This window comes from Canis lupus, chromosome 26 (assembly GCF_048164855.1).
Source record: "Canis lupus baileyi chromosome 26, mCanLup2.hap1, whole genome shotgun sequence".
Lineage (NCBI taxonomy): Eukaryota > Metazoa > Chordata > Mammalia > Carnivora > Canidae > Canis > Canis lupus.
In genome coordinates this window covers 6955145-6978816 of record NC_132863.1, presented here as the reverse complement: position 1 = coordinate 6978816, position 23672 = coordinate 6955145, and the positions used below count along the sequence as shown (strand labels likewise).

General features: G+C 43.4%; 1 protein-coding gene and 1 non-coding gene across 33 annotated transcripts in view; both read right to left on the bottom strand.

Annotated features, from left to right (window-relative positions):
- The window catches only part of DZANK1 (double zinc ribbon and ankyrin repeat domains 1), a 110796-nt gene that overhangs the window by 21079 nt on the left and 66045 nt on the right, over positions 1-23672 (bottom strand). For 5 of the 32 annotated variants that reach the window (XM_072799894.1, XM_072799890.1, XM_072799893.1 and 2 more), the window contains exons 23-25: positions 13476-13603; positions 12019-12121; positions 11410-11938 (exon numbers count right to left, since the gene is read on the bottom strand). In XM_072799894.1, coding sequence (XP_072655995.1) covers positions 11812-11938; positions 12019-12121; positions 13476-13603 — 358 coding nt within the window. In that variant the 3' untranslated portion in view covers positions 11410-11811. Of the gene's footprint in view, positions 1-11297; positions 11939-12018; positions 12122-13475; positions 13604-17238; positions 17315-23672 lie in introns of those variants that run through there. The other 27 variants (XM_072799888.1, XM_072799886.1, XM_072799887.1 and 24 more) reach the window with 21 other exon arrangements.
- Positions 21542-21656, bottom strand: LOC140618910 (small nucleolar RNA SNORA5). Its single transcript, XR_012018905.1, has one exon. It is a non-coding gene; the product is annotated as a small nucleolar RNA SNORA5 (small nucleolar RNA).

Sequence of the window (23672 nt, the reverse complement as noted above, 5' to 3'; positions counted from 1 at the left end):
AGTTCTCGAATGGTAAGATTAAAGGTATTTAGCCATATTTAAAAATTCCTAACCATACTTCCACTGTGTTCCAGTCCAAAGTGGTTTTGCTCAAAACAAATGATCTTTAAGGTAAAGACCATCCCAAGGATGCAGCTGTAAGCCTTTTTTAAGACTTAAGATTTAAATGTATAGCTCCTAGACACTCAACTACACAAAATGGTTTCTGTGAATTTTAAAGATATCATCCCACAGCATCCTGGCAACATAAACCAAGAGAACCTTTGCTTGAAGAGCTCTGTAGATGTTTTATTTCATGGAGTGAGCTTTTTTTTTTTTTTTTTTTTAAGGTTTTTATTTATTTATTCACGAGAAACAGAGAGAGAGGCATAGGGAGAAGCAGGCTCCATGCAGGGACCCTGATGTGGGACTCAATCCTGGGACTCCAGAATCACGCCCTGAGCCAAAGGCAGATGCACAACCACTTAGCCACCCAGGCATCCCTGGAGTGAACTTCTGTAAGAGGCACGTGAAACTCATGAGTTTGTAATAGGAACACAAGTCTAGTCTGAAAAGGACAGAAAAATTCCTACTTTTCTATGGGCAGGAAGGCAGGCTGAGAAATCTAAGCTGCAGATACAGGCTATTCAGAAAAGGAAGAATAACTCAGTGTAGACAAAAAGCAATGGAGAATCATTGTCAGGGATCAGTACTGGACACTAATTAAGGAACTGGTGGCATGTGCCCAGCTGAATTTCAAAATGTCTATGAACTGGTACCGACTGTATAACTGATTTCTCCTTTTTTTTTTAATAGAAACATTATTGTGGTTATATTTTATCCCCAAATGAACTATGTTAGATAAGTGTCTTTAGCTCTCAAGTCTTCATGTAAAGAATCACCTATGCTTGGGCATGGCTTAGATAAAAAGATTCTGAACTTTGCCTCAATGCCATAATGGGATAAGACTTTGAGGGTCTTAGGGAGGAGTGTATATTTCACATGGACATGAAGTTTGGTGTTCAGAGGGTAGACTGTGGAGATAGTCTCCAAGATGGACATCAAGTCCTTCATATATGTGTGTGTGGATGTGTGTGTGTGTATATAAATATAGAAATAGATATATAGAGAGTGTGTGTGTATATATATATATGTACATGTATATTTTTTTGTGTATGTAATTACCCTCCCCATGGGTCTGGATTGGCCTGAGTGATTTGCTTGATCGAGAGAATATAGAAGTAAAGTGATATTACGGGACTTCTGGATGCTATTTCATGAAAAGCCTTACAGCTTCTACTCTGAATCCCACTTCCATGCTGTGAAAACCTCAAAGCCACACTGAGGCCTCATGAAGATATTCTGGTCAGTAGGCCTAGCTAAACTAGCCAACAGCAAACACCTGCAGTTACATGATAGAGCCATTTTGGAAAAACCACTCTGCCAAGCCTTCATACCTCAAGAGAAATCCATTCAGCTGAGCTCAGTCAACCTACAGAACTATGAGGGATGATAATAAAATTGTGTTAAGCCCTAAATATTACTGTTGCCTGTTAAATAGTGATAATAATTATAACACCTTTGTAACATAGGACTGACTTTTCTAGCTATGACTCAAAATCTTGAAGCCATAATGAAAATAGGTCAAGTTTGGCTACACAAAAATAAATTCTGCAAGACAACCCACACCTTCAGCTTAAACAAAAGACTGGAGGGAAATACTGAAGTCTGTCCTACAAAGAGATCTACAAAATATCTTTAGGAAAAAAATGGATTTTTTCAAATCAACGGTGCAACAAAAAATACTCTGATCAGACTCAGCACAGTGTAGAGGTCTTTTTTCAATTGAAAGTGTCTAATGTCAGAAAGATAGAAATGAAAACCCACAGAGACACTTAACACCTGTCAGACTGCAAAAATTAGAAAATTTACTCTTGTTGACTATGGAAACAGGTATACTTACGTGTTAGTCTTGGAAATATAAATTGGTGCAAGTATTATGGTGGACAACTTGGTGATATCTACCAAAATTAAAAATTCATATTCCCCTCATGAGCCCATAATCTCAATGGAATTTATCCAATAGCTGTACATATTCATGTGCAAAATGATTTATATAAGTTCTTCAGTGCAATAGTAACTTCAAATTTTAGTAAAGACAAAATTGTTCACCAATAGAGGAACTAATTAAAGTTGACCATGTGTAAATAGAACAAGATGCTGTATATTGTCAATGAATGAGAAGCATCTCTATACACTTGCATGGGAAGGTCTTCAAGATTAATCAGTAGGGGAGGATTGGGGAAAACAGTCTGAGAACTCTACAGCCAGTGTGCTATGTTTTATATTAAAAAGCAATAGAACATATTTTTAGAAAATAAGAACTAAGTTGAAGGACTTTCACTTCCTAATTCAAAACTTACTAAAGCTACAGCAATAATCAGTGGACTATCTTGAATAGAAGCAGGATTTTCTTCCAAAATAGCCCAAAAAATGCAGCTTTTCATACAAATTCACTCAAATGGTTTAAGTTTTGCACCTAAACTTACACACTTGGCTTTTCTTCTAAAATGGCCTAGAAAGACATTTTTCACCCAAATTAGCACAGTGAGTGGGATTTTCTGTCTGTAATACTACACTATGATCTTGAAAATATAATTTTTCATCCAAATTCATTAAGTCTTGTGGGTTTTGGGAAATAATTCTTATGCAAACTTTTCTAAGAGGACTAAAAATTGTAACTTTCCATCTAAGCATGCTCAGTAGTTAGGGTGATAAGTTCTATGCTACATTATTTTAACAAAATTGCCTAGAAATACACTTTCTCATCCAAACTCATTCAAATCATTGCTTTTGGGAGGCACAAATCCTTCATCAAATTTTCTCCCTAAGGGACAAGAAACATCATTTTTTACATCCAATATCGTATAAATAGTAGAGTTTTGGGAAATAAGTTGTATGCCAGTTATTTGTCCCCAGATGCCCTGGTAATGGGATGTTTCATCTAAATCTGTTTGGGGCTTATTTATGTCCCAATTTAGGGGCTTATTGGAACGATATCATACATCAGATTTTTTTCCTAAACTATGCAGAAAATGTGATTTCCTAATTAAGGAAATTCATTCAAATCTTGGTATCTTTTGGACATAAGTATTATGCAAGACTTTTCTTCTAAAAGACTTAGAAATGTGACTTTTCAAATTGACTCAAATAGTTTTTTGGCATTTTTTGGACATAATTTCTATGCCACATTGTCTTCCAAAGTGACCTAAATATGCAGTATTTCATCCAAATGTTCTCAAATGTTAGGGTTTTTTTTGTAAATTCCGTGCCAAACTGTTCTTTGCAAATGATCATAAAATGTCATTTTTTATTAAAATTTAGTAATATCATGAGGTTTTTTAGACATAAGTCCTGTGGCATATTTTCTTCCAAAGTGGCCCCCAAACATATTTTTTAAACCCAAATTCACTACAAGTTTCAGTTTCTTGGACATAAGTTCTATGCCAGCTTTTCCTTCCAAAAAGTGGATTTAGATATGAGTCCCATGCAATTTTTTTCTTCCAAAATGGGTCAGAAAGATAGCTTTTCATCCAGATTTTCCCAAAATGTATTTTTGGACATAACCATATGCCATATTTTCCCTCCAAAATGGTGCAAAAACAAAATATTTTATCCAAATCTGCAAAATCTTGGGAGGTTTTGGACATGAATTCTTCACCATAATTTTTCCAAAAATCAGACAGAAATGCAAGTTTAAAAATCCACATTCAAATTGTACAGCTTTCTGAACATAAATCTTAAGGCAATTTTTCTTCAAAATGTCCAGAAATAGGATTTTAAAACTCAGATCATTGCAAAATTTAGATTATTTGAATATAAATCCTATGTCAGATTATTACTTAAAAATGACATAAATATGATTTGTTTTAAATCAAAGTATTTAGGGGATCCCTGGGTGGCTCAGCGGTTTAGCACCTGCCTTCAGACCAGGGCGCGATCCTGGAGTCCCGGGATCAAGTCCCACACCAGGCTCCCTGCATGGAGCCTGTTTCTCCCTCTGCCTGTGTCTCCGCCTCTCTCTCTCTCTGTACTCTCATGAATAAATAAAATCTTTTTTTAAAAAAATAAAAGTATTTATAAATCATAGATTTCTGAGTTTTCTGTTACTCTTTGATAGTTTTCAAGTCCTAGGATACTTAATTACTTTTTAGATTAGGATAAGTACTGGTGGACAAAAATTATAACACAAATTTATACCATATATCCCAATATAAATCATTCTCAGTATCTGAAAATGTCTTTACTGAGAGAATATCTCTGAATATGTATGAGGCTGAATATCTCCTACTCCAGTGGGAGTCCTTTATATGCAACTTTCACATATCTGTTCTTTGGCTTGAGTCTAGAGGGTTGATTTTTGTTTGTTGCTTTTGTAGAGCCTGCTGTTATTTATTGTAGTCTCCCATTTCTTCAACAGTACTGAACACGTAGTTCATGAAAAGACGTATGTACTAAAAATTAATCATGGGTAAGCATGTTTCTGGTTCTCAATGTCCTATCGTTTTTCTGATCTGTTTTTAAAGAAATGGTACACTTCTTTTTTTTTTTCAAAATCTTATTTAAATTCTAGTTAACATACAGTGCAATATTAGTTTCAGGAGTAGAATTCAGTGGTTCATTACTTACATGCAACACCCAGTGCTCATCATAACAAGTGCCCTCCTTAATACCCACCATTCATCTAACCTATGCTCCACACACCTCCCTCCATCAGCCCTTGGTTTATTCTCTATCGTTAAGAGTCCCTTATGGTTTGCTTCCCTCTCTTTTTTCTCTTTTCTTCCTTCCCATATGTTTATCTGCTTTCTTTCTTAAATATAACATGAGTGTGATCATAATGTATTTGTCTTTCACTGATTTATTTCACTTACCATAATACACTCTAGCTCTATCCATGTCATTGCAAATGGCAAGATTTCATTCTTTTTGATGGCTGAGTAATATTCCATTGTATTTATATATATCTCTTCTTCTTTTTTTTAATTTTATTTATTTATTTATTCATGAGAAACAGAGAGAAAGAGAGGTAGAGACACAGGCAGAGGGAGAAGCAGGCTCCATGTAGGGAGCCCGATGTGGGACTTGATCCCAGGTCTCCAGGATCATGCCCTGGGCCGAAGGCAGCCCTAAACCATTGAGCTACCCAGGCTGCCCCATATATGATATCTTCTTTATACATTCATTAGTCAATGGACATTTGGTTTTTTCCCATATTTTGGCTGCTATTGATAATGCTGCTATAAACATTGGGGTGCATGTACCCCTTTGAATCTGTATTTTTGTATCTTTTGGAGAAATACCTAGTAGTGCAATTGCTGGATCATAGGGTAGTTCTATTTTTAACTTTTTGAGGAAACTCCATACTGTTTTTCAGAGTGGCTGTGCCACTTTATACTCCCATCAACAGTGCAAGAGGATTCCCTTTTTCCAGCATCCTCACCAATACTTGTTGTTTCTTGTATTGTTAATTTTAGCCATCTGACAGGTGTGAGATGGTATCTGTGGTTTTGATTTGTAAGGAAATGATACACTTTGAATTGCTGTAAACAGGATAAACTTAGCCATACCAGAGTGGTGTCACCAAAAATGGCAAACGGGGACCCCAAAATTCTGCTCCTCCACAAAAGCAAAGAATAAGTTGGCAAAAACTCTCAGAATCAACTTTTTCAGAACTCTGGAATCCGTTTTAAAAACAACAAACAAAAAAGACCTTACAACAACCAGGGGAATGATAAAGAGAATTTTCCTGAGAGTGCTGTGGCATTATATCTTACCTGCTGAATATCTCCCACCCCCAGCTCAACAGCAGCCAAGAAGACAGTAGCCCACATTTTGGGTGCAGATTGTTACTGGAGGGAGCAATATGGACCTTTTTCACAAGGAATCATGGCTGTGGGTTTTGAGGTGTCTGGTGACTTCCTGGAGGATTGGCTCAAGGGCTTGCCTTTGCTGCATCTGGCCCAGGCTTTCCCCAGACAGAAGCAGCTTCTCAGATGGCATATATTGAAAGCATTTAAAGATAGCCTCAGATAGGGAGAGCAATGGACAGCCAGAAAAATCTGAGAAGGAAAAGGTTGAGTAAAGAGATACTTGGGGGAATGAGTGGTACACATATACCAGGAAATCTAGAAGGCCAAGTGCATGCACAGGCCTGGACATATGCTCAGAAAAGACCCTAATTTGTCACCTCTGGCTTACTTTCTGGCACCACAGGAAGAGGAAGTAAAGGCTGAGGCAGAGTTTTAAACAGCCTAGGTAAGCATTAAAGAGGTGTCACACAGCCAACCTGCAAAACTGGGAGAGTATGCTCTAAGGGTTTAAGGAAATCTCTGTCAAATCATTAGCTGATCACTAAGCTAACAGAACAGAGATTTCAATGGCTATACATGACAAAGAATGCAGTCTTTACAAAAGTGGCTTCAAAAAGTAACTGCACAAACAACAATCCATAACGAGCATCAACAACAAACCCTGGGATGGGGAAGAACCTCATTTTTAGAACTGCCACATCCTATTATTCAAAATTTCTAGTTTTCAACCAAAAATTATGAAGAAAAAAAACCCATAAATTTTGAACCATTCACAGGGAAATAAGAAAGTAATGATAACTATATCTCTGAGGAAGCTTAGATATTGGACTTAATAGACCAAGACTGTAAATCATCTGCCTGAAGATAGGCTCAAAGAGCTAAAGGAAACCAGGAAAATGATGTGTCACCACATACAGACTATCAGTAGAGATATAGAAATTATGAGGCAAAGCCTAATAGAAATTCTAGAGCTAAATTTTACAGTCAGAGGTAACTGAGTAACACCTCTGGCCATTTACCCTAGAAGGACAGGACTGGACCGTCTCAGGGAGGGGGACAGCACGTTTGATGGATGCAACACCTGTTACAAGTTGGAGGAATGACTGTTGCTCCATCATAACTGGAAAAACTTCCACCACCCTCTCCGGAAGAAGCCTTCATTTTGGGGTGTTTGTGCTCCCATGTGCAAGGAACCTCATGGAAGGCCATTCCAGAACACCATTAATATGGCAGTAAGAAGGCATCTTTGGGTTATTGTGACAACCAACCACCATGAATATAATTCTTAAGTAGAGAGTCTTACTGACCAGTGATGCAGAATAACTCAAGTCGGGACTGGCACTGCTAAGGGTTTGTTTCTGATCAATATTCCTGCGTTTCTGATTTATATCGTTGGTATTTTCAATAAAGCGTTTTTACAGAAAATGAAGTTAAAAGGGTTGACTCATTTGCCTCAAACAGGTCTTTCTGTAAGCATAACATGCACCTAACAATAGACCGCAAAATCCACAAGGCAAAACCGACAGGATTGAAGGGAGAAATCAGTAATTCAACAATAATTACTGAGACTTAAGTATTCCACCCTCAGTAAGGGATAAAACAATTACAGATCAGCAAGGAAAATGGACACTGAACACTGTAATCCAGCCAGACTGAACAGCCTGGACAGCTGTCTAGAGCACAGCACACAGCAAAGCAGAGCCTGCACTCTTCGTAAGTGCACCTGGGACACTCTCCAGCCAGAACACATATTAGGTTAGGACAAGTCTAGAGAGAGTCCAAAGGATTGAAATCAAACAAGGAACATTCTCCGGCCACAATGGACTACAACTAGAAATCAGTAACAGAGGAAGACTGGAAAATTCACAGATTTGTGGAAATTAAACAGCATTCTGCTTGATAACTAACGGGTCAAAGAAGATATTGCAAAGGAAATTAGAAATGAGTTTGAGATGAAATGAAAACACAGTACACCAAAATGTATGGGATGCCTGTGAAGCCAGTGCTCAAGGTGAAATTCATAGTTAGAAATGTCTACATTTAAAAAGATCTCAACAACAAGTTTCTACCTTCAGAACCTAGAGAGAAGAGCAAAGGAAACCCAAAGGTAGCAGAGGAAGGAAATGATAGGATTAGAATGGAGATAAATGACGCAGGGACTCAATAAAGCCTGAAGCAGGTGCTTTGAAAAGATGGACAGCATTGACAAACCTTTAGCGAAACAGAAAAAAAGAGGAAAGTTCGAAACAATATCAAAGCAGGGACATCATTAATGAGCTCAGAAACAACAACAAAAAAAAGAGTATATGGAGTGCCTGGGTGGATCAGTTGGTCAAGCTCCTGCCGAGATCTCCCCTGCCCTCTGCCCCTTCCTCCACTCCTGCTCATTCGCTCTCTCATATAAATAATAAATCCTTTTTAAAAAAGAAAAAAAGCATAAGGAGATACTATGAACAATCCTATGCTGTTCAACGAATTAGAGAACCCAGATGACACGGACAAATTCTAGAATAAGACAGCCTACTAAAATTTACTCAAGAAGTATAAAATCTGAACAGATCTATAACAAGAGATAGAATTAATACTTGTTTAAAAGTCTAGTATGGATGTGAGAATTTCAGAAGCACAGAGATGAGCAGGGTACTCAGGCCACCTCAAAGCACACGGGTAGGATAATAGTAAGGAAGTCAGCTTTGCCCTGGGATAAATTAAATTCCTTTACCTACTCAAGGGTCTAGATCCAAGAAGTGATAACCTACCTGCCTGCTCCCTATTCATGCTCCTTGGAGCAAAGCCTGGGGAAGAGCCGCCCGCAGGCCCCGCATCCTGCCGGTCGGTCGGCCACAGGTGACTGCGACTGTCGGGAGGCCCCGCCAGGTGGCGGCGGACCCAGCATCTGTCCCCCCGCAGACCGCCGAGGACGCGGCCCCAGGAATAGGCCCCGTGCCTCGCCCCGCCCAGACGCACCCCTCGCCCCTGCCCCTTAGCCCACAGGGACTCCCTTTGGGTGCGACTTCCTCGGCTTCACGCCCTTGTGAACCTCCCGGAGAGCACGTCCATTAGGGCGGGGGGTGGGGGTGACTGGGTGGCGGGCACTGGGGGGGGCACTTGACGAGATGAGCCCTGGGTGTTATTCTGTATGTTGGCAAATTGAACACCAATAAAAAATAAATTTATTATTAAAAAAAAAAAAGCCTGCCCGACCACTTTCGCCTGGCCTATTTCATTTCACTACCAACCGGATTAAACCTGACACCGACCACCCAGAAAGGGCCACCAGCCACTGTAGAAAATCAACCGCATTACATGTGACACATGTAAGTGAGCACAGCACCACCTCAGGCAGACAGGCAGACATATACGTGATTACGTCCAGGTGGTTTAAGAGAATAAAAAACTTTCCAGTTGTTCCCTTGGGGGGAAAGATGGACAATTATGAGTTCCGAGGATGGAATGTCTGTACGTCATTTACATTTTCAGTAACTGGATTCCTGTATTGTGTGAATAATGAAACAGAGGTAACAAATAGTGTAATTTACATGTATTTTCTGTAAAAACTGGTGGGTTTATATCCACAGGAGGTGAGTGTACCAGTTCAAATTGGTATTTCCTAAATAAATAAGGGGTCCCTCCATGGAACATCAGTATGAGCCCTCAGTGAGGAAGAAAAATGGACACGTTAAGAATATTAGTCCATTGATTATTAAGGTAAATACCAAATACTGCATCTAAAAGGGTGGGGGGGAAATAAAATAAATAAAATAAAAGGGTGGGGAAGGGATAACTGTTAGAAATGGAGGAGGTGGGGAGAGGAGGGAGGGAAAGAAGAGGGGAAGAGGTGAAGGCAGAGAGGAGGAGAGGTGGAGAAGGGGAGATGGAGACAAAGGGCCGAACAGAGGGCCAGGAAGAGGGCAGGGGAAGCTTAGGGGAGGGGGCAGTGAAGCAGAGTCTAATACTGAGCAAGTTCCATGAAGACATCTAGGCCCATCTGAAACATTAGACCAGATTTGCATCCTAATAAAAAGCTGTCCCCTTCCCCCCAATAAAGGATGTTTTAAGAAATGTATACGATTTTAGGCTTCCTATGTCGCTGAACGCTCGATGTATTTAAGAGCTCTCCCGGACAGAAAGCACCAGAAAGCTCTGCCTGACCGACCAAGGGGCGGGTGACAGCAGTCCCAGGCCAGCCCCACTCCCCCCATGGATTCCGACCACGTGCACATTCCCAGGTCCCAGCTGATGAGCAAAAGGTCTTCAATGGCAGAGGGGAAGAAGCCAGAGGAAGGCCTCTACTTTCTCCCCTCAGAACTGGCCCCTGGTCCCCACACTGTTCTCCTAAGCCCCCCTCCTTTGCTGGGACAAACACCCAGCAGTGTGCAGAGGCTGGTTCCTCCCAGGAAAGGCCAAATACCTTGCATTTCTTTGTACAGTTAAAGCCTGGAAACATCTCTGCTCCTTTGTCCATGTTTCAGGATCAAAGAGAAGGGGAGCAATGAGCAGAGAAAGGACATTTTACCTGTGTCTTTGTCCTGCGTAAAGGAAACCTTCTAATGTCATTTACCTTCAAGGCCCCCAGGGATCCCTGGGTGGCACAGCGGTTTAGCGCCTGCCTTTGGCCCAGGGCGCGATCCTGGAGACCAGGGATCGAATCCCATGTCGGGCTCCTGGTGCATGGAGCCTGCTTCTCCCTCTGCCTATGTCTCTGCCTCTCTCCTCTCTCTCTCTCTCTGTGTGTGTGTGTGTGACTACCATAAACAATTAAAAAAAAAAACAGCCAGGACTCCTGAAACTGGGACCCTGGCTGCTTCTTGGTTACTGGGTCCCACCAGCCACAGGAGAAGCCACTTTCAGACTGGAGTGTCTGGGCCCCCAGTGTCCTCACTGCGTGGAACTCAGAATGCGGTGACTTCTAAATATATCATCACATAGAACAAAGCTTCTGGAACACTGTGAACACAGCTGACTCATGGGTCACCTGGAACCAACCATAGTGAACACCATTTAAGTTAAAATAGTGTAGGTTACAGATAGCTCGAAGGGTCTCAGTTTGCCGAAGTCCTTAATGTTTTCTACCGAATATCCTCATGTCATTTTTGGCAACTCAGTTGAACAGTTTTTGGGTTTTTTTGTTCGTTTGTTTGTTTGTTTTTAATTATTTACTTATTTATTCATGTGCAACACAGAGAGAGAGAGAGGTAGAGACACAGGCAGAGGGAGAAGCAGGCTCCATGTAGGAAGCCAGATATGGGACTCGATCCCGGGTCTCCAGGATCATGCCCTGGGCTGCAGGCGGTGCCAAACTGCTGCACCACTGGGGCTGCCCAGTTGAACAGTTTTTGGAGAAAAAGCTTATCAAAGTATTGATCTCACTTGATCAGGGCAGCTTTTTATTCCTATTATAGTAGCACACTGTCAGGATTTCCTGTTCTCCATTAGTTATTTATCGTGTAGCACCCCTAAGTCCTCAAGAAAATGATTTCAAAAAACTTAAATATGGCACATTGTATTGCACGTGTATGCTATAAACATGTATTATTCTGGAAAGTGAATGAACATGTGAATAAGGAGAAGCACAGAAATGCAGAACGTAACTATTACCATATTAAAATTGTGCCGATCACTAAGGAAGCCAGGAATTCCAAGAGTCATTCCTCGGACATATACAGATCCGAGGCTTAGCATAAATATTTTTGGAACATTAATAATGTTGCTAGTGTTTTCCTTTCTCCATTTCTAGTAAATCTGACACATAAAGGTCTCCCTCTTCCAGCCGCCAAAACCCACTTAGGTGACACTTGGTGGCTTGTCTGTTCCACTGTGTCTATATTGGCCCAGACTCAGACTTCCCCTCCAGGGCTTGGAGAAGCCAGTGACTCCAAGGACACCAGGGAACTAAGTTCTAAGACAGTTAAGGAATGAAGACTTTCATTTCTCGTGTATCTGTCTTCTTTTCTTCTCCCTAGCTTGTCCCTGGCTCTGTTTGATCAGGGTTGGGCACGCCCACATCCTGTACAGGTGCCACCTGGTATGTGCAGGAAGCTGTGCACCTGTCCTTTGGCCTGAGCGTGAGTCGCCGCTGGCTGAGCCTGGCACACAGGGAAGACCAGAGTGGAGCCCGAGAGTGGAGCCCGTCCCCCTGACAAGTGGGAATAAACAAATGACTCACTCTAAGCAGTCACTGTCGGGGTCACCTTCGCGAAGGCCACTCTGGCAGCTCTGATGGAAGAGCGTTGAGGAGCATAATCTGGAGGAGGGCAGTCTCATCAAACCTGCAAGAGATGACCTTGGCTAAGCCAGTGGTTGTAGGAAGAGGAGGGAAGGAAGCCAAGAACAGTATAGGAGAACCAATCTGCAAGGCTTGGTGACTGGATGTGCATGAGGGTAAGGGGAGCTGGGGTCAACGGCCAGGGAGGCCCCTAGGGGCCCTCGGGTGCTCCCAGCTGAGACAGGGGGTAAGCAACAGGGCAAGGCCTCAGAGCCAGAGCCTACTGTTACTGAACAGGCCCTCAGCTCTCCAAGGGATAGAAATTGAGAAGAGGGAATGCCTGGCTGGCTAGGTTGGAAGACAAGCAGCTCTTGATCTGTGCGTTGTGAGTTCTGGTCCCATCCTGGGCAGAGAGACTACTTCAAATAAAACCTTAAAAAAAAAGGGGTGCCTGCGGGGCTCAGTGGAGCCCGGGACTCTTGATCTCAAGGTTGTGAGTTTGAGCCTGGTGTTGGGCATGAAGCCTACTTAAAAATTAAAAAAGGAAGGGAGGGAGGGAGGGAGGGAGGAAGGGAGGGAGAGAGGAAGGAAGGAAGGAAGGAAGGAAGGAAGGAAGGAAGGAAGGAAGGAAGGAAGGAAGGAAGGAAAGAAAGGGAAGAAGGGAGGGAGGAAGGGAGGGAGGAAGGAAGAGAAGAAGGAAGGGAGGAAGGAAGGAAGGAAGGAAACAGGAGTTTTAGGCTAGGCTTTATTGGAGTTTATGCTCCGGCTACAGGGAGACAGCATAGAGGGAAGACTGTGGAGGGCATGGAGAGTTTCTTAAAGAAACTTAGATGGGAAAAGTGTGAGGTTTAAGAATGTAGAGGTGGGGTTTTCTTGGCTCTTGTGTACTTAGAGATTATGCTTTCCGAACATTGCCTGTCTCATTAGCATGTTAAATCTCCACCGCTGGGCATGACTTTTAGAATTTAAATAAAGGAAATGTAACTTGAGGGTACTCCTAGTGGTCACCTGCATGGGAGGTCTACCCTGGCGCAGACTGGTTTGATCCACATCTCACTTGTTTTTTGCAGGGCCTCTCTCCTTTAAGTTGACCTCTTGTTTTGTGCATTTCTGTAAGATATATTGCTCAAGAAACACAGATTCATGAATTTTCTCTTAGGGAGTGTTCACTTTACGGTATAGTCACATGGCTTTGAGGTTCGGGGAGGGGCCCTGAGTCCTGTCCCTATTTTGTCTCAACCCCAGGGACACAAGGTGAGCCTTACTGTAAGGTGATTTCTCTCCAGAATTTACCAAGGGCTCTAAATAGTTTGGTTTAACTTAACTGCCAAAAAAAAAAAAAAAAAAAACCCTGAAAATGTAGTTTTACGGGTTTCCTCAAAATAAGTGCATCCCACTGATTAAGATTCAGTACATACACTTGACCCAAGGGGGTGAAGTCAGGCGGCACGTCTGGAATTGTGCTTCTGTGGCAGCGCCCTGTGCCATGCCTCTAAGCTTCCTCCCTGCTGAGGTCACAGGCTTGCTTGCACAATGCGGTTGCCACCTGGGGAGGGTAAGGTGAAACAAAGCACTAACAAAACCATACAATTCCATGGTGCTGTTTGCTCCACTCTGTAGGGAGTGGAGAAACCTGGGGATGTGGGGTTGGACATGCTGCTTTCCAACCAGTCATCTAAACAGCACAAGTGTGCCTTAATCCAAAAGCCACCATGCCTACTGCACTCTGCAGCTAAATGTGAAGTCTTTGTGCTTTCTTACTGCAGAACTTTGGAGAATGACATGTAAGAAGCTTGGAAAGGGGCTTGAGTAAGAAATTTCAGCTCACGTTAGGCCTCAGAGAGAGGCTTTCCATCTTGTGGTACCCTTGACAAAGACTTATTAGAGAAGATGTGGGGATTTGAGGGAGGAGAGACATGGTCAAAGCCACGGGTGATACCAGAAGTCTGAAGGGAAAAAAGGGTGCCTGAACCTGGCTGTGAGTTTATTTTGGGCTTCCTTCTCCAGGAGAGCCTCAGATCCACTGGGCAGAGGACAAACATGGACTGGCACATGCATGCCTTAGACTCTCTGTGTGCAACATTCGCTGTCTCGCCACATGTCATGGCAAATCCAACTGAATGGGAGTCCCACTTCCCACTTTCTGTCCCCAAAGGGCAGGCACATACTAATTGTTCACCGAATACATTTTGATTGGATGAGTTCAATTTCCCCGTAAAGTTGCATCTTGATTTTAAGGAATTTAAGAAAGCAGAAGAAGCAGGTGAAATAAGATTCCTCCTTTAACAAAAGGCATTTCACAAAGTATTTTTTGGTATGTTGAGTAAAACCAGAATATCATTTTTATAAGGAGATAGGTTTCAATATATTATTGAACAAAAATATTTGTGTAAAATAGTCTGTGTAGAGAGACGTTTAGAAAACTATCTCTGGGGGTGCCTGGGTGGCTGAGTCAGTGGCTCAGTCGGTTAAGCATTGGACTCTTGATTTTGTCTCAGGTCATGGTCTCAGGGTCCTAGGATTGAGCCCTGACAGCTGGCTCTGTCCTCAGCAGGGAGTCTGCTTAAGAATCTCTCTCTCCCTCTACCCCTCTTCCCATCCCACCTCCAACTCAGGGCACTCTCCCTCAAATAAATAAATGCATCTTTAAAAAAAAAAAAACCCCTATCTCTGGATGGTGATATTTCAGCAATTCTTCTTTATTTAAGTTTTCTGTGTTGTTTTAATTTTTTACAACAAGCACAATTGTGTAATGGTTTACACAATTATTTTGATAAGAGAAATAGTAAATTGCTTAGACTATCAACATTTGATAAGGCTTAAATATCTACCATAACTATAAATGTGGCCAAGAGGCAAAATATACTACATTCCTGTCTTAGAACAACACATAAACCCACAAAACCAAGACATTGTTTGGAATTTAAAATAGTTATTTCAAAAATTTTAAGCTAAAAAAAAAGACATTTTTAAGCTATAAAAGAGTCAATACCCAAATATTTCATAGTCTGCTGATACACATACTTTTATCTACAAACTTATAGCAAAACTACCAGATTAAAAAAAATAATAAGAAGAAGAAGAAATGTGTTTTTCAGGGATCCCTGGGTGGCGCAGCGGTTTGGCGCCTGCCTTTGACCCAGGGCGCGATCCTGGAGACCCGGGATCGAATCCCACGTCGGGCTCCCGGTGCATGGAGCCTGCTTCTCCCTCTGCCTGTGTCTCTGCCTCTCTCTCTCTCACTGTGTGCCTATCATAAATAAATTTAAAAAAAAAATTAAAAAAAAAAAAAAAAAAAAGAAGAAATGTGTTTTTCAAACTTACAGCCAAGACACTCCTGCCACAAAGCCAAACTATAGTTTGGTTAGAAAACTTTTTGCCCATACCAAAAAAGCCAAGCAATGTATTACATCGACAACTATTTTTGAGGACCCACCACGTGCCAGAAACTAGAATTAGGCACACGATGCAGCACCCACGCATGTTCAGTGTCCCAGGGAGATGGGCACACGGCCAGGCAAGTTTAACGGCCTGGTCACTTTTGCCAGAGGAGAACCAGAGGCAGCTGTGGCAGGCAGTGGAGGAGCAGGAGCGGCAGCCACAGGTACGCAGGCCCAGAGCTGAGAAAGCATGCCCAGGTAATGTTTTCAGGCTCAGGTATATAGTCTCAGGAGCAGCAAGGAGAGGCTGGAGTGATGGCTGCAACCGCTAATCCAGGAGTCACCTGCCAACTGGAGGAGTGCATTTGGATTTCTCACAAGGACAACTGTGGGCTACATGGAGAAAGGCAGGACACAAGGCAGAACCGGAGGAAGGAGGATCTGAGAGGCCCCAAAGGAGTGGATGGGGACCCATGCAATGTGCCGGGTCAGGACCCCGGAGCCCGGCATCCTAGTGTTGGGGGTGGAGTGACCTCTGGGGGACAGCGATAGAGAGTCACACAAAAGTTTCTGAAAGCCCACTACACCCAAGTTAAAGGCTAGAAAAGAGAACAAGATGTAAAGAGTGAAATTGAGAAATTCACTGACTTGTACACTAACTCATTCCAAGGGGAAAGTGTGTAGTGATGATCCGTGCGTAGACGAGTAAGCTGTAGAACACAGTGACTCTCGAATGACACAATCCTGACCATTGCAGGACTTCTAGCCTGAGAAATAACCTGAGCAGTGCAAGTGGTCCCCGCTGGATCCAAAGCAGGTGGGGATTTCTGTGTGGCCTGAAGCCTGGATGCAAGCCGCTGGTCTCACCCACAGGGAGTGAACACCATCACTGATTGAGGGTACTTGCAACAGGAATTGTTACCTGGTGGGAAGCAGAAGGAATTCAGGATCTCCAGACCAGAAGGCAGGAGGGGGGCCAAGTGGATACATGCCACCTGCAGCCACCTCCCCACCATGACACTTGAGAGCAGCAGTAAGAACTGCTGCCTCCTGGCAGAATCTGCTCTCCACGTGAGGACTTTAGGTCTTCAGAATGAGCTCAACACACTGCCTCCTTCAGCAGGAAAGCTTTCCGCAGTGTCAGCAAGGTGAAACCATGTCCTTGTGACTTAGGGGTTCCCCATTCAGAATCATGATTTATCTTTTTGGCCCAGAATGAAGTTCATTACAGAAAACATTGCACAGACCTTTGGAAGAGCATGGTTACTGCTGCATAACCTACTACAATAACAGTCACTGCTTACAACAACCCACATTTACTATCTCAGAGTTTCCATGGGTCAGGAGCTGGGCACAGCTTAGCGGAGACCTCTGCTCAGGGTCTCATCAGGCTGAAGTCAAGATGTCACTTGGGGCTGTCATCTCATTTGTGGTTCAGGATTCTTTTCCAAGCTCACTGATTGTTGGCAGAATTCAGGTCCTGGCAGTGGTACAACTGAAGCTTCAACTTCTAGAGGCTGCACACCAATCCTCTCACAACATGGTAGTTTGCTGCTTCAAGACCAACAGAAGAGAATCTCTGCTGTTTCAAATCTCTGACCTCTATGTGCTCTTTTAAAGGGTCCCCCTGATTAGGCCAGGCCCACCCAGGATGATCTCCCTTTTGAGGAACCTAAAGTTAACTGATTATGGACCTTAATTACATCACAGTCTTCCCACTTTTGCCACATGACATAATCTAATCATAGGACTGGCATCCCTTAATATTTACAGGCTGTCCTGTAAGGGGCTACATAAGAATGTGACTCACTGGCAGTTACCCTGAGAACTCTGCCTTCCACACCCGGTCAGTTTGAAGGAAAAGAAGGAACATAATCCTGAAATATCAAAGGAAAATCATACAATAAATTCAAGCAGTGTGTTAGGGCTCTCCAGAGAGACAGAGCCAATAGTAGAGGGTGGAAGGGAGAGAGGTTTATTGTAAGAAATAGGCTCAAGCCATTAAGAAGGCTGACAATCCTCATGACATGCCATCCGCAAGCTGCAGGTCCAGGAAAGCCAGTGACATAGTTCTAGTTTGAGTCCAAAGGCCTAAGAACCAGGAGCACCAATGCTGTAAGTCCCAGTCCAAGGGAAGGAGAAAACTAATGTCCCAGCTCCATAGTCAGGCAGACAGTGAATTCTCCCTTCCTCCATCTTTTTGTTCTATCTGGCCTTCAACAGATTGGGTGATGCCCACCACATTCGGGAGGACCATCTGCTTCACTCAGTGCACCAACTCAAATGTTAGTCTCATCCAGAAACACCCTCACAGACAGACCCAGAGGTAATATTTAACCAGCTATCTGGGCACTCTACAATCCAGCTGGGTTGACCCATGAAATTAATCATCACGAGCAGCTTTCCCAAAGTCAGGTGTGGTGGCTAGGGGTGGGTGCAGAGGAAGCTGAGATGGGGAAAATAGGAAACCATGTGTGAAGCTACGTTCCTCTGTGCACATTGATGGAGTCTTGGCCAATCTCAGATTCCGCCTGGCTCACTCGAGTGCCTGGGACAGACGGGCACATAGGGGATGGGGTGGGACTTGGAAGGAGAACCTGGGGTTGCTTGTCTTGGTGAGAAGTGGATTGTCCTGGGCTGGCAGTCTGAGATGGGAGAGCACCTGAGAGCTCAGTGGGCATCTGTGATTTTTTTTTTCTGATTACCACCTAAAGATAACACTGATTGTAGAAAGGTGGAAAGAGAAGAGGGGATTCAGGTAAATTAAATTACATTTCTTTAACGTGAGGAACCAGATCCAGATATATTTGTGGCATAAATGCTTAAAGCATTTGCTTTATTTAATGCTTAAATAGCTAATAAGTGTTGATATCTCTTTTTTAAAAAGATTTATTTATTTGAGAGAGAGAGCATAAGCGGGAGGGGCAGAGAGAAAGGGAGAGAGAACCTCAAGCAGACTCTATGCTGATGCACAGCCTACCCTAGGGCTCAATCTCACAATCCTAAGATCACAACCCTGAGACAACCGAAGCTGCAACCAATGGTCAGACACTTAACCAACTGTGCCACCCAGGCACCCCAATATCTAACTATTAATACTTTGTTGATGCATACTTTTAATTTTTTTAAAAAAATTTTATTTATTAATTTGAGAGAGAGAGAGCATGCATAAGCAAGGGGGAGGGGTGGAGGGAGAGGGAGAAGCAGACTCCTCACTGAGCAGGAAGCCCCATGCAGAGCTCCATCCCAGAACCTTGGGATCATGACCTGAGCTGAAGGTAGACGCTTAACTGACTGAGCCACCCACGTGCCCAATACATACTTTTTAAACATTTTCATATTTATCTACATCATAACCTTCTCCAGGTAGCCAGCTATGAAAAAGGAAAGTGTTTTCTGAAGCTTACTGATAACTACCATGGAACACTGCAAATCCTTATTTTCTAGACAATCTACTAATTGACTCATCAATTCATTCTATTTATTTACTCTCAGAAGCAGCCAACTTCCTAAATGGCCTCCTCCTGGTCCTTACCTCCTGGTTATTCGGGTCTTTGTGTGGTTGCCTCACACTGAATGGAGCTGACCACAGTAAAATGCAGTGAAACTGATGGTGGGTAATCCCAATCGTAGGTGATAAAACACAAGTGCCTTCTGCCATGTTCTCTCTTAGATTGCTCCCTTGAGGGGAAGGGGGCCACCATGTTGTGAGGCCACTCAGGCAGCCCATAGAGAGGCCCCCACCAGGAAGAACGGAGTCCTCCTCACAAAACCAGCAGCATGTGAACAAACCATCTGGAAGCAGATCCTCTGGGCCCAGTCAAGCTTTTGGATGACTGAGGCCCTGACCAGCTTCTTTAGGGCAAACTTCATGAAAGATCCCAAATCAGAACCAGCCAGCTCAGCTGCTTCTGAATTCTTAAACCACAAAAACTGCCATGGTAAGGTTTTATTACTGTTAAGCGACTCAGTTTTGGAGTAATTAGTTATGCAGCAATAAAAACCTAATATACTTAAATGTTCACCAAGCAACTCTTCTTTGCTGGGTTCTGGGTCAAGAGAAAGAAATAGCAGATGGTGGGGCACCTGGATGGCTCAGTTAGTTAGGTGTCTGCCTTCAGCTCAGGTCATGATCTCAGGGTCCCACATCCCTGTTCAGCAGGGAGTCTACTTCTCTTTCTCCTTCTGCCCTCCTCCCGCTCATGTGCACTCTCTCTCTCTCTTAAATAAATAAACAAACAAACAAACAAACAAACAAATAAATAAAATCTTTAAAAAAGGAAAAAGAAATAGCAGATGGCAACTTTCCTACAAGGGCAATGTCTCAGAAGTGGAGGGTCTGGGATGAGCTGTGGGCACCTGGTGGAAATATCAGTGAGAGCAGGGAGTGGAGAGTCTAGACTTTTAAGTGAATAGGGCTGCTGAGGTAAGATGGTGGTATTAAACTAGTTCGGAGCAAGCCCTCTCTACACCCAATAAAATTATGAACGAGTAAGTAAAAACACAAAAACTACTCACACTATTCAAATTTTAGAGCAAGGAGTGCTCAGAGACAGACGTTTCTAGAAGTTACATGTCTCATACTCCATGAGGCTAACGTCTCAGCAGCCTAAGGGAGAGTGTGAAAGGCCAAATTCTAAAAATCTCTAATACTTCCCCAAATTTGAAAACAACCAAGGAACAGAGTATACTTGCCAAAGGAAAAGGCGTGAATGTCCCTCTAACAGCAATCTGTTCCTAACAACAACTTGGTCAGAAGAGAAAAGAATCAACCAGATTTCACCAGTTTCTTTTTCCATGCTTGGAGAAAGTACAAAAGGGAATTCCAGGAGGAACAAGAAAATATAAGAAAAGCTGGGGATGAGAATGTGAGTCAAGCCTAATAGTGGATATTTTACAGAAAATTGTACTTGAGAACGCCCCTCTCTGTTGCAAAATCAGAGAGGGTTTGGGAACTACTCCCAAGGATCATCTCTTTCCCTTCTCTGTTTGATGGGGGAAAGGAAGTTTCTACTGAGCGATGTAGGACTAAGTAGAGGAGAGGGTTGGGGTAGAAAAGAATAAAGTATTTCGTGTTGAGAGTTTGGGTCAGAAGTAGGATTTCTGAGGTTCCAAATGCATTGGAAGGAATTAATCTAAAAATTGAGCCATTTACTACTACCCAGCTGGAAACGTGGGGACCCCAGATCAGGGGCCTGGAAACTGCCACTATATATAAATTACAATAAATAAGAAGAATTGAATTCAAATCTGCTAAGTTTTAGAACTCAAGGTGATTTGTGAATGAGCAGACCTCTGTCTATTTCCAGGCCTCCTCATTTAAAGTAACCCTCCCCACTCCCCTATCCTGGGAGGGGTCCTGGTGGTGGGTTAGGGGTCTGATAGTGAAGCAGACATGAATTTTAGGTCACTTTCATCCTTCTCGGAGGACATGTTTGGAGACCTGTGGGCCAGAGTGGGGAGAAATGGGTTCAGCTATGCAGAAAGAACAACGAAGTTCTCTTCAACCCTCACTACTTTGGTATTTGCAGGGGGTGAGGCTCTTCCTACTGTGAGCAGCTCCACTTTCACAAATATTGAAATAATGGTGGCCAAACAAGAGGATATAAAAACAAAAAAGATGATGAAAATTTTATGACCCCAAAACCCATGCAAGTAGCCGAAAAAAATGTAGCCTTATACAGAAAGGAAACAAATGGTACATGTGTATATTACCAACTTTATTCAAGCAGGGGTAGGAAAAAGAACCAATAGTCAATGACATTGTAACAGAGGCTGTGATGGTCCTTTTTCATGTGTCAACCTGCCTAAGCTCCAGTCCTCAGTTCTTCACACACTAAGCTAGGTGCTGCTGGGATGGCATTTTGTATCGTGATTAAAGGTCTTAGCTGACTTGAAGGGAGAGCATCCTAGCAGGTCGGGGTGAGCCTGATTCAATCAGTTGAAAGCCCTAAGTAGAGAGAGTTCTGCAGTTGGGCAACACCTTTGGCCAGCCATGCCTAACACCTTCCCTGAGATGTGGGGCTTCTCGAGCCAGCCTCAGAACCACCTATACTGTCCCTTGCAGTGGGTCTCTTGATACACATCTCCTACTAGTTCTGCTTCTCTGTCTGAGCCCTGACTGATACAGAGGCCTAAGATTTATGCCTCAAAATCAAGAGGCCCTGAGTTGTACTGAAAGCCTTCTACCAAATCTGCACAAAATATTTCATACCTGTGTTTTATAAAGCATTCCAAAAATACTTGGAAAAAAAACCATAGAAGTTTCTAACACTGTGAGTCTAGCATTTCTCTGGTTCCAAAACAAATATCAAAAATAAATAGAGGTCCATTTCATATAATAAAAAGGCATAATAACCCTAAGCAGATTGTAAGCAAGTAAAATCTGGGAGTGGAATTCAGGAAGAATGTGTTATATTTATCCCAGCAATGAAGGCTTGATTCAAAAACAAACACTATCAATGTAACTCACTCGTGGGAAAAATTAATTTAATGGATACCGAAAATCATTACCATACAGTTTTCATTCCATTGGGATTCATAGTAAGTTAGGAATCAATGGAAACTATATTTGGCTACTAGAAAATTTATATATGTGGCCGTCATCATATTTCTATTCAGTACTGCTGCTCTAGACTCTAGAAAATACTCTGATCCTAGAGAATAAAATTCATTTCTCCCAAATCAATAAGAAAAATATAAGGTACTCAACTGGCCAGTATACACGTGGGAATTCATTCACCTGGATGGTCAGAGGGAGTGGTATACTCCATACCACTGGAGCTTTGTGGGAATGTGAGACAAAGCCACAAAGTGAGGATGGCTCCTCCAAGAGTTGCCACTGAGCCTCAGGAGGAGTCTGCAGGGAATCTAGATGCAGACAAGTAGCTGTGGCCTGAGCCACCAACCACTGGATGCTCAACTGATTGTCACTCAATGGGGGGCCCAGGCAGTGGCACAATCACCGGTCCTGAGCTGAGCCTGCAGGGTGGGGGCTCTGAAGTCACTGAAGTCAGCTGCCCTCCCTGGCCCCCCAGTGCTGGTGGATGTGGGCAGCTCCCACCAGACCTCCTCCTTCTGGCAGCCAGGGTCAGGAAGCTGTGCTTCTCCAGGGTACATACATGGCCCTCAGGGCTGACTACCTGGAGTAGGGCATGCAGGCAGCAGACAGGGCAACAGATCCAGCCATTAGCAATGTCAGGATCTGCCTCAGAAAGCTGTCTGGCCTGGAGTCCCAGCTTTCCTGGGGCAGCTGTCTACCAGTGATTGAGCACAGGGGGATGCTGGGCAGTGCTCCCCTCCAGCACCCTGCCCGGGAGCTGGCTGTGGCTTCCTGCGGGCTGCATCTGGGTTGACTTCTCCCGCTGTGCCACCCCCTTCTTCCTTCCACAAGGGCTGATCCCCCATAAACATGGGTCCTCTTCTATTGCCCATCCCCAGCTGTCTCAGCCTGCTTCTGGAGAGCCCAGCCTGGGGATAAGCTCCATGATGAGGGACACCAGCTTCACCCGTGACCATACGGAGGGAGGCGGGAGATGGGGCCTACAGGTTCCACTTTGTCCTTGCTCATCCCACTCAGCACCCACTTTTTTTTCCACTATGGTCCTTCCAAGCTACAGCAGCTCCAGGCCCCCAACCAGCATCACTCACTTCTACAACTGCATGTAGTTGGTTCCTTTCATTACCCCTTACTTGTTATCACTATGGTAGTTCTGCTCCTGTTTCAAGCCCTGATACAGGGTCCTGAGAAGAAAAATAAAGCTCCAAAAAGGACAAGAAATAAGATGACTTTTGAAATCAGGAGGGCCTTGCCTAGAACATGTGTTTAACTTTTCCGCAAAACACGTTCTTCAGTGCTTATATAATGCTTTACATAACCCCATAGGATTTCATCGGAGAGTTCCTGGATTTGAACCTATGTTTTTGCCTCTTAAGTCATTTGTTCACTCCATAAATGAGGTGTGATTGAAACTCAAAGGTGGGCTTTAGTGAAAGGCAAGAGCCCTGGCAGGAGATGTCAGGTGTGTGCACCTTGCCCTTGGGTACAAGGGCAGGACCCTTCCCCAGGCAGTGTGGAAACCCGAGGACAGTGGAGATGTGCTTCCTACACTCAGTGTCTGAAAGTTACCTGAGAGTTCCAAGAGGATAGTTTCTGGAACCTGTGGGTCCATGGGGCCTTCCCTGATCCCTGAGCTCTGGGCAAAGTGGTCTTGAACTCCATTCCTCCCTCTTGAG